Below are 13567 nucleotides of genomic sequence, written 5' to 3' on the forward strand. Positions count from 1 at the left end.
GAGATTTTTGTGAAACATTTTCTATACTTTAAATCAATACATAAATTTTAGCTATTAGCATTATCAATCATTATCATTCAGGCAGGACACTGAGATTACTATGGCTAACAAAGTATCCAGCAAGACCATACTAGATCTAAGATTTAGAATTTGGACTTCCACTCCTATGCAGAGAGAAGAAAGGAGACAAAGTCATGGGATTATTTAACCACTGCTAACCACTTCATGGGTTTTTTTTTTAAATCATCTCTTCTCATTATCTTACAGGCAACTAAGAGACACAGGGTAGAGAGTACTGGATTTGGAGTTAGAACAGAACCTGAAATCCTGAACCATATCTTTGGGCAATTCTTGCCAATTGTCCTATTGATTCACGCTTCAGATAGAGACTGATAACCTCAATGATCCTTTCTGATTTCAAGATTCTATAATTTTATCTAATCCATGACTGGGCTGTGCTTACTTCCACTTATTAATTTCCCTAACTTGATTATCAAGCTCAAATATCACCTTCTACAAGGGACCTTTCCTGATACTTCTGCTGCTAATGCCTTCCATCTGAGTCTGCCTTGCATTTAATATATATACCATATACAATATATAACAATGCATGTTATTATGACACACAGCATATTTTAATGTAGTGCATGAAATATCCATGTGTGTTGCATGTACATTTGTATGTTGCTTTCCTCCTTAAACTGAGCTCCTTGAGAACAGACTATGTTTTTTTTTTTGTCTTTGTTTGTATTCCCAGTACTTAGCACAATGTCTAGCACATAGTAAGAATTTAATAAATACTTGATTGACTGACTAACTGGCAGATCAAGGCAACCTTAAATATCTAAAAGGAAAGCAGGAGAACCTAGTAGCTTGAATACTGCTTAGAATAACATAAACAAAGGCTGGAATAATGTGACACTATGCAAAGGACATTGGATGGAGCATCAAAGCATCTAGCTTCAAATCTTTGCTCTGCTATATGGCCCTTGGTCAAACAATTTAACTGTGGCTCCCTCTCCCACCTCAGTTTCCTTTTTTGTAAAGTGATGAGGTAGAACAGGGTAATTTTCTAAGGTTTCTTCCAGTTTTAACTCTATGCTCCTATAACATGTCACAATACCTCTCAGAAAATCTTTTTTGGAAATGTCCTTCAGAATAAAAGACCCAAGAAGACATCTTCAAAGCCAACTGAGGTAAAGGGAGGTCAAGCAAATTGTCAGAGATGACAAAGGTAATAAATAACAGAGCCATGCTGTGAACGGAACTCAAAGAATTCATCAGTTCAGCTCCTTGATTATACAGAAGCTGCACTGGATTCTAGAGTCGTTCTCTCGGGCTTTTTCCATTTAACTGGTGCTTGGGGGGTTTTTTTGGTTTTGCTTTAGTTTGGGGGTTTGGAGAGAAGAGGGGAGGGATACACCCATCGAGCTCGTTGACCAGGAAACAACTGCCGCAGCTCATAGTGAGACGCTGGCTCAAAAACCCTGAATCCCCCTTTAAAACATAACGGAGCCTCCAGCACCCCTCTGGGAACACGTTCGGGGGCTTCGCCATCACAAGGTGTGCGGAAGGCTGGAGCACCGTAGCCGAAGCACACTGCCCTCTGCCGCTGTCTGCGGGGAATCAGCGCTGGAAAAACGGAGGTATTCCAGAGACGCCAGCCAGCCATCTGCCGCTCCCTTTCAATGCCTGCCGCTTCGGCGGCTCAGAGTCCTGCCACACGCAGCTAGCTAGCTATCCAGGGAAAATCCCACACCTTGTTCGGGATTGTTCTTCTCACACGCTTTCTCCTCTTACCTCAGGAGGCCTCCCCAGCCACACAAAGTGAGATGAGCCGTCCCTGCCTCTGAATCTGATGCGATTGAAAATCGCCCGCTTGCGCCCTTCCCTTCCACCAGCCCTAAATTCGTTCTAGGAGGAGGACATCCAGAGAAAGGGAGATTCTGGTGCTAGACCCCGAGATGGAAATGACCACAAAAAGAGGTAGTCGCGACACGGCCTCCCCAAACGCCCCCCAAGATACAGAAAGTTCTACCTTTCTCTCAAGCCAAGCCAATAGTACCAAATAAGACAGCTAATGCTTTATTCTACCCACCACAGCTTCATCCCTATTTATCAAAACAGGCCGTTTCCAGACCGATCCAATACCCATCCCTACGGTTTTCAGCCAGACAGGTTTGTATCTCCAGTGAGCAGCGAAGTGCTGCTCTCTCGCTCCCTCTCTCCTCCCCATTCTCAGCACCGTTCCTCTTAAGGAGGGAGGGGCAGAGGAGAGAGGGGAAGCTTGCAGAGTGCCACAGGGTTCTACTAATGAGAGGTGAAGTTAAAAAAAAAAAAAAAAAAGCTATATCCATCCTCAGAGAGAAGCTTTTTTTTTTTTTTTTTTTTTTTTTTTTTTTTAAACAAGATCACCGATTTGGAGCTTGAAGAAACCTTAGAAATTACTTAGTCCAACCCCCTCAATTTGTAGATGATAAAATTGGGGCCAAAGAATTGATTCGACTGGCTCAAAGGTCACACAGGCAAGCAAACAGTTGCTCCAGGATTCAAGGCCAGGTTTTCTCCAAATCTAGTGCTGTTTCCTCTGTACCACACTCTGTCAGTTGCCAATTTGAGAAAGAGGATGGAGAGCCTTTTCCCCTTACCCCCTCCATCCTGTGCAATCTCTTAGAATAAGATAGTGTTGGATCTGGGCTCTATAATGCCCGGATCATACTGCCCAGAACCCACCCACCCCCCAGAGCCCTGTCAGCTCAGAATTCTGATCTCTCCCGTCTCATCTTGCTTAAATGGCACACACACACACACACACACACACACACACGAGTTCACCCTGACGTCAAAAAGCTATGTAACACAGTGTGAGGCTCACATACAGAAGAAATTAAGCTCACAGTCGAGAAGGGGAGGTGGAGACTGGGGTTGGCAGCAGCAGCTGGGCTGGTAGGTGGAGAAGCACAAACTCCTGAATTGAATGCTTTCTAAGGCCCCTCGGCCACTCCCAGGTGGCAGGAAGCTACTTGTCTGAAGCTATTTACTTCCAGGGGGGGAACCCTATTGATCTTCATTCAGCTCCTGTCTGCTCCTACATAGGGATGTTTCATCGCATCGCCAGTCACCGCCAGAAATTTCTCATTGTTTCACTTGCAGCAGCTCCCGAACTCAAAGACGGGTGTTCAGGACCATTTGGCAGAACTGACATGAGGAGCTGCAGGCCTCTTCAAGATTTCTGGGGGAAGCCCCTTGTTCTGGACCATGCACAGGTTAGTAGTCTACAAGTAGTAGACTCTTGCTTAGGCAGGGGCCCCACATACATCCAAAAAGCCAGGAGCCATCAGCCAGAGTCTTTATGACTCCATGTCAGTATTTTAGGGAGGGCAGTCAGACTGGGCTCTCCGATTCTCCATCAATTGCCCAGCCCTGCTGGACTCAGCATCGGACTTTCTCCTTTGCTCAGGCTCCGTTCAAAGAATTTATTACCCACAAAGGTGTTGGAACATCATTCCTGGCCTTCCGTGCCTCCTGCCTTGAAATCATGACTTTTTATCACAATACCAGGCCACATAGCTTAAAATTTTATTCCTCTTTTAGATCAAAATTGTCACTGGGTGTCAATTGCAATGAATCCTGGAAATCGCAGAACAGCCCAGATTCATAAATTTAGAACTGAAAAGGATCTCAGGGGTCATCTAGATCAAAGAACAAACTGAGACCCAGAAAGATTAAATTATTTGCCCAAATTCATATAAATAGATGAACAGAAGCAATATTTGAACCCAGGTCCTCTGAATTTAAATCCAAAAATCTTTCCACTGTAGCACAATAAGTGGAAAGAGACGAACTACTTCAACTTTCTCATTTGACATAACTGAAAACTGAGGCCCAGGAAGGATAAAATATTGTCCCAAGGTCACAGAGTACTAGTAGAGGAAATGACACCCAGTCCCAGAACTCTTCCCACTAGACCTTCCAAATGGATCAGTCACAGAATTTTAGACCTAAGAGAGACCATAGAAATTTAGACCTAAAAGGTGACATTACCAGGAAATTCTGATCCCTATAACACATCATTGAAGCACTCCAGACTGATCAGCCCATCCATTATAACCGTTGCAATGAATTAAGATTAGATTCATTTGAACAACAATGACATTAATAATAATAATACCCTACAATATGCCTTGTAAACCTTCAAAGATCAACACTTGGTAATCACACAGAGAATATATCTTCCACATATTCATATGAAATAATCAATGGTGGGGTGTTTTTTTTCTCCTTGGGCTACAATCCAATTATTCTCTCTCTCCCTCTCTCTCTTCCTCCCTCGATCGCTCTCCTTTCTTACTTGCCACCCATCCAAGCAATCAATGCCTTGACCTCTTCCTCTGATAGACACAATTACAAAAAGACAGAGCAGAGCAATTCATCTATTCAAGATGGATTGTTCAAACACTCCGTCACGCGGCAGGGCTCCCTCCCGGGCTCCCTGTCTGAACGGAAATTTAAGCCCCCAAAGAGGCCAATAAATAGGAGGGTAAAAACTGCCTCTCTTCCAACCCCAAAGCCCCGTCTGCTTCCACACCTGCAGAGGAAGTGTCCATTCGTGTCCCCAACCTGAATAAGGGGAAAAGCCCTGAGTGTAAAGGCAGCAAGTGGCAATATAGGACTGAGCCATCAAATAGGAGCTGTTTCCAAGAACTGCACTCTGTATCACTATCTCAGCACCAGACCCCTCTCCCTTTTGACTAGCCTTAATGACACCTATCCAGACAATGAGGTCACTGGAGTGGGGGTGCTGGGGATCCGCTTAAGGATAATGTTGATTGGGGTATAAGTTGAGCATATTTCTCTCCTTCTCTGAAAAGGCCATCAGAGCTGGTGTATGGTATAGGGACACACTGACAGGCTCAGCCTCCTCATGAGAACATTCCAGGAAGCTATGAATGCTACCCCAACCACTGCCTCTTCTTTTCAGGGCTGGCACTCTCACTGGCAGTCACGTTTGGCATCTACTCAGCTGCCTGTGCTTCGCTGAGAATAAAACGGGACCAGGATGCCTGGGATATGAATGGCCAGGTCTGACACATGATAATTAATCCCAGGGCTTAATATGAAGATGATTAGAGAAGCTGATACTTTGCCCTCCTTTAATTATGCTATTACATAGTGAGCCCCAGGAAGGAGGAGACAAGCTGGTGGGCCTGGGTGATGTGCCACCTTTCAATGGGGAGCCCCTGACCCCATCAGCCATCTTAGTTGCAGGAAGAGGGATATCCTCTGATAATCAATTTGCTATGTTTGGTGAAGGTTTTGCTAGATAGTAGCTCACCAGTTTCATCCTCATTCCCCCCCCCCCAAATCCATGTGATTTGGATTGTACTGTGGTCTTCCTCAAGAACACATGCATACCCATGCTACAGAGTACTACAGTCCTCAAGTTTAGGTTATCCCCCAAAGGGCCAACTGCTTGTTCACTAGAGATGGAATGAGACCATATCCAAAAACAACCCACAAATTCAGAGGTCTGTATCTACCCTCTATCTACCCTCCTCCTGTCACCCCCCCCACACACACACACATACACAGAGGGAAAAGTGGGAAAGATAGTGGTATCTGCAATGCGTGAGTTGGCCTCTGAGGCCCCGTGAGGATTCTCCCCACCCTTACCATCACCCCTTGCTAGTTATTTCCCCTTCTCAGCCTTTCCAAGGACACCCCACTGCAGAAGGTCTGCAGGTCTTCTACCTACACTCAATGAAGAATAACAAAAAAGGGGAGGGGGATCCTTTCCCTGGCTGATGGGGCAAATCTTAGCAGAGAGGTTGTTGTAGAATATAGGAAGATAAAAAAGGGGAGAAAATCCCTAATGACAAGGCGCATCCCCCAAGAGCTGTAAATGGTTAACTCTGAAGTGAGGAGGGGAGTGATGGTAAAAGGAAAGTGTTGTATGAGATAGAAGCTCCTACTGCCTTTCTTGCCTCTGAATTGGAACACACCCCTTAAAATAAACCCAAAGAAAGGCCCTAGTTTGAAGAAATAGGACTTGTGGACTGTACGCTGCTTAGATGTGCCTAGTAGATTCCATGATACCAGAAAAAAGGACTCGGGTAAGAGCAAGGGAGGAGGAAGATAGGAAAACTCCAAGAAAAAGCTTCTATTAGGTCCAGAGGCACTGATTTTGGCAGGTTTAAAAGGCCAATCGTCAAACAGAGACAGTATCCTCTTCCTCTACTCCCAATCTAGTGCATGTAGAATGGAGATTGTCGGCCCAAAGCAAAGAGCCCAGACTGACCAAGGCTGCAGGGAATCCCCTCCTAGGTACTTATAAAAAGGAAGTGTAAATGATTCCTATGGTACCTCAGCTCTCCTCATGCTGTTTTAGAGGAAACGAGGAACAAATAGGCTCTTCCACTGACTTCCAAGTCAGAGAGCTGTACAGAGTCATACCTCTTAACACTGTGAATTCCCCATTTCCCCGCGGGCCTGGGGCAACATCGGCCCCCAGCTGGGCACCCACTCTACTCCCCCCCCTTTATACATTGCACCATTTACCCCTCATTCAGATACAAAAAGCCAGAACAATCCACGACAGGCCAGCGGGAGGCTGAGATGGAAAACAAAGTTGGATTTCCCAAGTTATTGCCTTGGTTAGAAACAAATAAGAGGAATAGTCAGCTCCAGCTCTCCAAAAAACTGGTTACATCTGAAATCCAGAAGCTGTTCGGCTAGTTTGTTGTAACTTAAAAAAATCGAAATATGCCCTCCACTTCAGATTTTCCTCCCTTCGTCCGCACCATGGTTTCTTAACTGTAGAGGGGGGCCCTAAGCAAGATTGAGCCCTTCGCTTTCCATCAAGGATAATGCCTGATTGAGTTGAGCTTCCGAGTGCGGGATCCCACTTGTACGCCCTGCCCCGAGGGATGCCTAAAAGTCCAGGTCCCAAAATAATCAGGTCTCTATTGAGGTATCTTCTGCCCAGGCTCCTCAGGCCCAGTAAGATTGGGGGCGGGCACCGAGAAGAGAAGCCTGCAGAAGTGACCGACCCAGCATTCAGAAGCCCGAAGTTTGCTGCACCCCCGATCTCTCACTCCTTCCCAGCTCTATTTCCTTGGCTCCAAAACCTGATCTTGATTCCCTGCCCATTACTTGAATACCAGCCTTGAAGGTCGTCCCCATGTTGTCCCTAACCCTGCAAAAAGATCCGAGTATCGAGGGTGATAAAGGGGCCGGAATTGGGGCTCTTTACTCAAACACACACACACACACACACACACACACACACACCACACCACACCACACACACACACACACACACACACACACACACACTACCCCTGAGCCTGGGTCCGCCCGAGCCCCATCCTGAGTCAGGAGAAGTGTGGACAAGGAGCCAGGATAGGGGACTTTATTTCTGAGGGAGACCGGGAGGCAGGGAGAAAACAGATCTTGAGCACTGACCCCGCTTGCGGGAATAGATGGAGAGTCCCCTAGGCTTGAATCGGGGCGGAAATGATGGGGATAGAGCTCCCAGAGACAGTTTGGCCACCCCCACACCAGTCCTGCCTGGCCCTGTCGCCCCGCCCCAAGGAACAGCAATACGATCCGAGGGGCTTCGACCAAGCCGGGGAGTGGGTGGGTGGCCGAATATGCCCGGGCGCAGGGCAGGAAGCAGGTTAGGATTCAGGGAGGGAGCGGGCTGACGGGCGCGCCCAGCGGAGCCCTTACCTATCCGGATGACATGGGGCATTCCCCGAGAGTCCTGAATCCAGAGCACGCAAACCAGGAGCCCGGCCCAGTATTCCCAAACCAGACTCTGGAGACGCCGCCAGGGACGGGTCATCGTTGGGCGCCGAGCCTCCCCGGGGCGCGGCCGTGGCGGGCTGCTCCGCTCCCTGGGGCGGCCGCTCTACCAGCCGGCGCGCAGCCCGGGAGCCTCCGCCGCCGCCGCCTTCACCGTCTCCACCACGGCGGCCGTAGCCGCCACCTCCTGGCCACCGAGCCCGGGTCCGGAGCGGGGCTGCGAGTCAGGAGCGCCCCGCTGCGCTCTGCACATCTTACTGGGAAGCCCGCCCGCCAGCGCCCGCCCGCCAGCCAGCCAGCTGCGCAAGTGGTGCCGGGTTCCGCGCCCTCTGGCGACCCCGATTCCGACCCCGACCCGACCCGAGGTCCCTTCTAGGCGAGGCTCTCCGCTGCGCTCTTCCTTAACCTAACCACCAGTTCCAGCTCCAGCTTTGGCTTTGGCTCCGGCTCCGGCTCCAGCTCGGGCTCGGGCTCCGGCTCCGGCTCCGGCTCCGGCTCCGGCTCCGGCTCCGACTCCGGCGCGGGCTCCCACCTGCACCGGCTGCCGGGCTGGCGGGCGGGCTGCACGCGTCTCTCTGTCCCCTCCTCCTCGCCGCTGATGCTATCGCCCCGGCTCTCACAAAGCCCCGGAGTGGAGTGACACGCGCACGCATGCACACACACACATACACACACACATCTGCGCTCTCACACTCGTGCACACTAGGAAAGCTCTTTTACACACGTACACATAATGCTTTCATACAGATACATCCATACACACACATCACACACATACACACACACAAACACTCCTGTCCACAAACATGCAGACAAACGGACACACACAATCTCACACACACCCTTACGTTCACAATTCACACTTGTCCAAAGCACATGCCTACATGCTCGCACCAGCAAGAAAACATTGCGGGGACTGAGTGGATCTAGTCAGGCCAGACAGAGGAGGGAGGCCATAGGCTGAACGTAGAGGCCGCTTGGAACTGGCCTCTGCTTCTCCCTCTCCCAGGTCCCTTTGCTTTTTCTCTTTCCTACCCACCCGTCCCCTTGCCTGGGAGAGTCAAGGCCTGGGCTTGGCCGGAGGACCCTTAGCGTCAGAAGGCGGCATCCGGGGAGCAACCCTTATTCCTTTGCAAGGCCGAGGAAGAGTGGGTCTCCTGGAAAGAGATCCGCTCAGGGCCCAAATCCCTAACTCCAGATTGCACTAAAGCTGGCCCAGGACCCTCCAAAGCTCTGGGGAAAGGGCAGATAGGGGCGCGGGCAAGAAGAGAAGGGCTAGGGGAAGGGGGGAGGGGGAAGAGCCTGTGATGCCCATTTACAGTAGAATGAGAGCCGTCGGGGTTATCATAGGCAGAAGGGGAAAGCCCACGTTCCCAAAGCTCTTTGAAGCAAGCCAAAGAGAGAATGTCTGTTTATCTCGGGAAGGAGTGGGTACTGAATCCCGACGACCCCTTCGAGTCGGGAGGCCTAAGGCAATCAGCCCCCTGCCTTCCTCACCTTCCGCAGCCCGCACCTCGTTCTACCAACCCCATCCCCCACCCATATACACACAAGCTGGGCACCTTTTGAAAGCTGGAACCGGGTCTGAGGTAGGGGTCCCCCTAAAGAAAATAGGTTCGGGCTTAGCCTGGGGGCAGGAGCCAAACTCGGGAGTTTTCTCTAGCGGAGAAGCACGGTCAGAGGGGAAGGGGGAGCGCCCACGGAAGGGTTAATGAAAGCACCTTGTTTATTATTGAAGATACAATTTTTTTTCAAGTGTTTCTCGGAGGTAAAAGAAGAAAGACTGAGAGGGAACCGCGCCCCCGCGAAGATGGGAATTTCGCAGTTAGACGAGTTTAATGACCCTTTCGACAGAGATAAAGAATAGGACTATTGCAGATAAATCTGAGGATCTGTCACCCCGCTGGGGCTAGGCCCGTGTGTGGATTTATTTTTTTCCATTTAAATGGCTGGATCTCTTTGTCATTTCCAGTTTCTCTCACTTGCCAGCTGTCTAACAAGAGCAGGTCCCCAACATCTGAAAAACAAATTTTTCATTTTCTTACAAACACTCCATGGGTCTATATCCATTCATCCTTTGCATTTTCCTCCCCATTTCATTCCTCCTTGTCGGAGCACAGGGGCTGGGCCTTTGGGAGAGAGGGAGGGCGGGTGACCGGTGCTGTCTTCCAGGGCTTCTCATAAATGGAAGAGGAGGGGGAAGGGAGTCTATTCTGCCTGAAATGGAGGTTCTGACTTTGCAGGGGAGGAGGGACCGGAGACGTGAAGCAAAGGAGAAAAAGACAGTCCCTACACATCTCATAAGGGCATTAACCAAAAGCTTGCTTTAAAAAAAAAAATGTTTTCCCCCAATATCTTCCAGTAGGGACCTCAGGATGTTTTGTCTTTATTCGGCTCAGTTCTTCCGAAAAGAGTGGCTGGTTTCCTGAGGCAGTCACTGGAAAATGGGGCCCCAGAGAAAAGAGAGAAGGGCAGAGAGACAAGCAGCAGCCAGAGAGCTGCAGTCAAGACCTCCCATAAAAGAGTCGGGTGTTCTGAGGAAAGGAAGCCACCATCTCTCTCTTCTAGAGAGAAAGAAATAATGAAGATGAAGAAGAAAGTCAACAAGTATTTATACTATGTGCTGGTACGATGCTAAGTGCTAAAGAGAACGAATGGATTACTTAGAGAGGACAAAGGTGCTCTCCCCAGGGTACCAATTAGTTGCCCCCGATTTCCTCTAAGCCCAGAGCACCCAAGAAGACGATTCCTTATCTTGGGGGAGGAGTTCCTTGCAAAGCTTCTCTCCCCACCCACCCAGTCCCCTGGTTGTTTGTAACTTGGATATTTTCAAAGCCTTCAGGCTCAGAGTAGATGTGTAACAGGACTATATGTCCTTTAACTGAAGAAGAGTAAAAGCCTGACTTTCCAAGAATAAAATTGTCAGTGGCACAGAGCAAGAATGAAAAGGGAAATTGTGGCAGGGGGGGAATGATGAACTGAAGAAACCAGCAGGCTCCAAAAGGTGGGAAGGAGGGGATTAGGATGCAGGGGTAATTAGGTGGTTTTTGGACAAGACACTGCCAGAAAATGGAGGGTGTGGACAGAATATTAAGGTGGGGAAATGTTAAGGGACCAGGCCAGGATGTCGTCCAAGAAATGGAGGAAAGAGGGTAAATAGAAGGAAAAAGGGTACAACAATGCCTCCAATGAAGTCATCAGATAAAGAAATGACTCAGGTTATGAAGGAAACTTCTATTGGTATTGTCCCCAGTTCCAGCTCACTTATTTTCTATTGGGCTTGGGGGCATTTATTTTGTCTCTACCAATGATACCAAGGCTTTAAAGTGTTAATAATAACAAATAAATAAATTATTAATTAATAAAAATAAAATAAAATTTATATAAAGTTTACTATGTATTAGGCAGTGTGATAAGTATTTTAAAATTATCTCATTTGATTCTCACAACATCCTTAAGAGGTGGGTGCAATTATGGAATGCACTTTACAGATGAGGAAACTGAGGTAAATAGAAAGTGACTTGCTCATGATCACATAGCTAGGAATATCCGAGGTTGAATTTAAACTCAGGTCTTCATGACTCTAAGCCCAGTACTTTGTCCACTGTGATAGTTTCACAGCCACAACTTCTGATGAGTCTTGAGTCTCTCAAAAGGAGAATGATAGAAGGGGGGAAAAGCCTAATTTCTAGCCCTGCTCTACTGTTAGAACAAGTCCCTTGTCCTATCTGTATTTTAGCTTTCTCCTCTGTAAAACGAGAACTTTGGACAAAATAGGCTCTGAAGTCTCCTTCAGCTCCATCATTCTCCTTAGTCTGGTCAAGGGCAACTTCTTTCTTACTCTTGGTTTACATGAGACAGCAGAACTTTCCCTATTCTCCCCCAAAATTCTGCAGTGTGAGCCACAGAAGAGACTGAGTAAAGAAGAAAAGGTCAGCCGAGGGCCAATGAAATGCTTTTTCTGGGTCATGGAGAGATACTATGCATAACACTATGACGGGAACTGCAGGACAGCTAAGGTGCCTTTCAGAGTTTTTGTCATATTCTGCTGAGTGGGAACACAGACCGATTGTCCATCCCTCTATCTACTGGTCGATCTATTCATTATCTATCTATTTACACTGCACACACATTATATACACACACAAATATATCTGTGTATATATGTGGGCAGGGTATGTACACACACACACGCATACACACACACACACACACACACACACACACACCTTTCAGAGACCATTGAAGAATCTTAGAAACCATGTAGGCCAGGGTTTCTTAATCTTTTATGGATTTAGAAAGTCTTGGAAAGTCCAATGAATCCTGAAGACCCTTTTCAGAATTTCTCCCCCCAAAATTCATAATTCAAGGAAATGCTAAATTTGGGGGCATATTATCAAAAATAAAGGGATCATCTTCCCCATTTAAATTCAGTCCCCACAAATCCCAAATTAAGAGTCTCTGATATAATTTCAGATTGGAACCCCCTACATATCTCCATTTTACAGATGAGGATCCTGAAACCTAAAGAGTGCAAAACACTTACCCAAGATCACACAGCCAATCCATGTAGATCAGATTCAGGATTTCAACCAAGTTTTCTGACTCCCATTTCATAGCTATCCTCCCTCTTTTTGATTCTGTCTCTCTCAGTTTCTCTGTCTTTGTCTCTGTTTTGGACCTGTCTCTCTGTTTCTGTCTCTGTCTCTGTCTGTCTCTGCCTCTCTGCCTCTCCTCTCTCTCCCCCTCCTCTATCTCTGTCTCTCTGTCTCTCTCTGTCTCTCTCTCTCTCTCTCTCTCTCTCTCTCTCTCTCTCTCTCTCTCTCGCCTTCCTCCCCATAAAATGCGTAATCTACTTGATTTGAAATGATACCCCTTGTGAAAAAACCTTTGCTTCTCCCCCGTCTATCTTTCCTGGTGTGGCATTTGCATCCCCGTTGATTCAAGATTCTGGGCAGCTGGTTAAAACAAGCAACAACTTCCTTTCCAATCTTTCTCCCCTTTCCTCCCCCCCCATCCCTAACCCCAAGAGCTCAAAGGTTCCCAGTGCTTCAGGCGCATATTCTAATTCGGCTTTTCACTTTTTTTTTGTAAAAGGAATAGGGTCTGAGGACAAGTGCGGGGGCATCCTATTAGAATTACAGAAAAGGTTCATCAGCTGCTCTCAGACAAGATTCATGTCTCCACACAGGCTCACATGTGAAAAACAGCCTGGCATTGTGGGAAAGGAGCCTTGGCATCAAAAGACCTAGCTTTTGGATGCGGGGCTTCTTTTTCGATACCCTTTGCTGGTGCATTGTTTGGGCCAAAAACTTTTTTCAAATTTTTCTGAAATGGAAAAGGTTTGGGGGGGGGGGGGGGGGGGGGGAAAGGGGGAAAAAGGGGGAAAAAAAGAAGGAAGGAAGGAAAAAAAAGGGAAAGGAAAAGGAAGGGAAAGGGGAAGGGGAAAAGGAAGGGGAAAAAGAAGGGGGAAAAGGAGAAAGGAAGGAAGGATGGAAGGAAGGAAAAGAAGGGAGAGAGGGAGGAAAGGAAGGAAGGAAGGAAGGAAAGAAAGAAAAGGAAAGGAAAAGAAAAGGGCCCCCCGGGGGGGGCCAAATCCAAATTTTCGGGAATGGTCCCTTCATTTTTTTTGGGTACCTTACCACTACAATCACTGTGGTAGAAGGGCTCGATTACAGGGTTCCCTGATCTCCCTTCCTGAGAAGCCACAACAAATGGGGGTTTGAAGTACAGATTCCCTGGACAGTGCCCTTGCGAAATT

The 13567-nt window shown here is 47.8% G+C and overlaps 1 protein-coding gene across 3 annotated transcripts in view; it reads right to left on the minus strand.

Annotated features, from left to right (window-relative positions):
- The window catches only part of GRIK3 (glutamate ionotropic receptor kainate type subunit 3), a 322874-nt gene extending 314598 nt beyond the window's left edge, over positions 1-8276 (minus strand). For all 3 annotated transcript variants that reach the window (XM_031962173.1, XM_031962172.1, XM_031962174.1), the window contains exon 1: positions 7732-8276. In XM_031962173.1, the coding sequence (XP_031818033.1) occupies positions 7732-7846 (115 nt within the window). In that variant the 5' untranslated portion in view covers positions 7847-8276. The remainder of the gene's footprint in view (positions 1-7731) is intronic.
- Positions 8277-13567: the final 5291 nt, after the last annotated feature.

Source organism: Sarcophilus harrisii, chromosome 3 (genome assembly GCF_902635505.1).
Source record: "Sarcophilus harrisii chromosome 3, mSarHar1.11, whole genome shotgun sequence".
Lineage (NCBI taxonomy): Eukaryota > Metazoa > Chordata > Mammalia > Dasyuromorphia > Dasyuridae > Sarcophilus > Sarcophilus harrisii.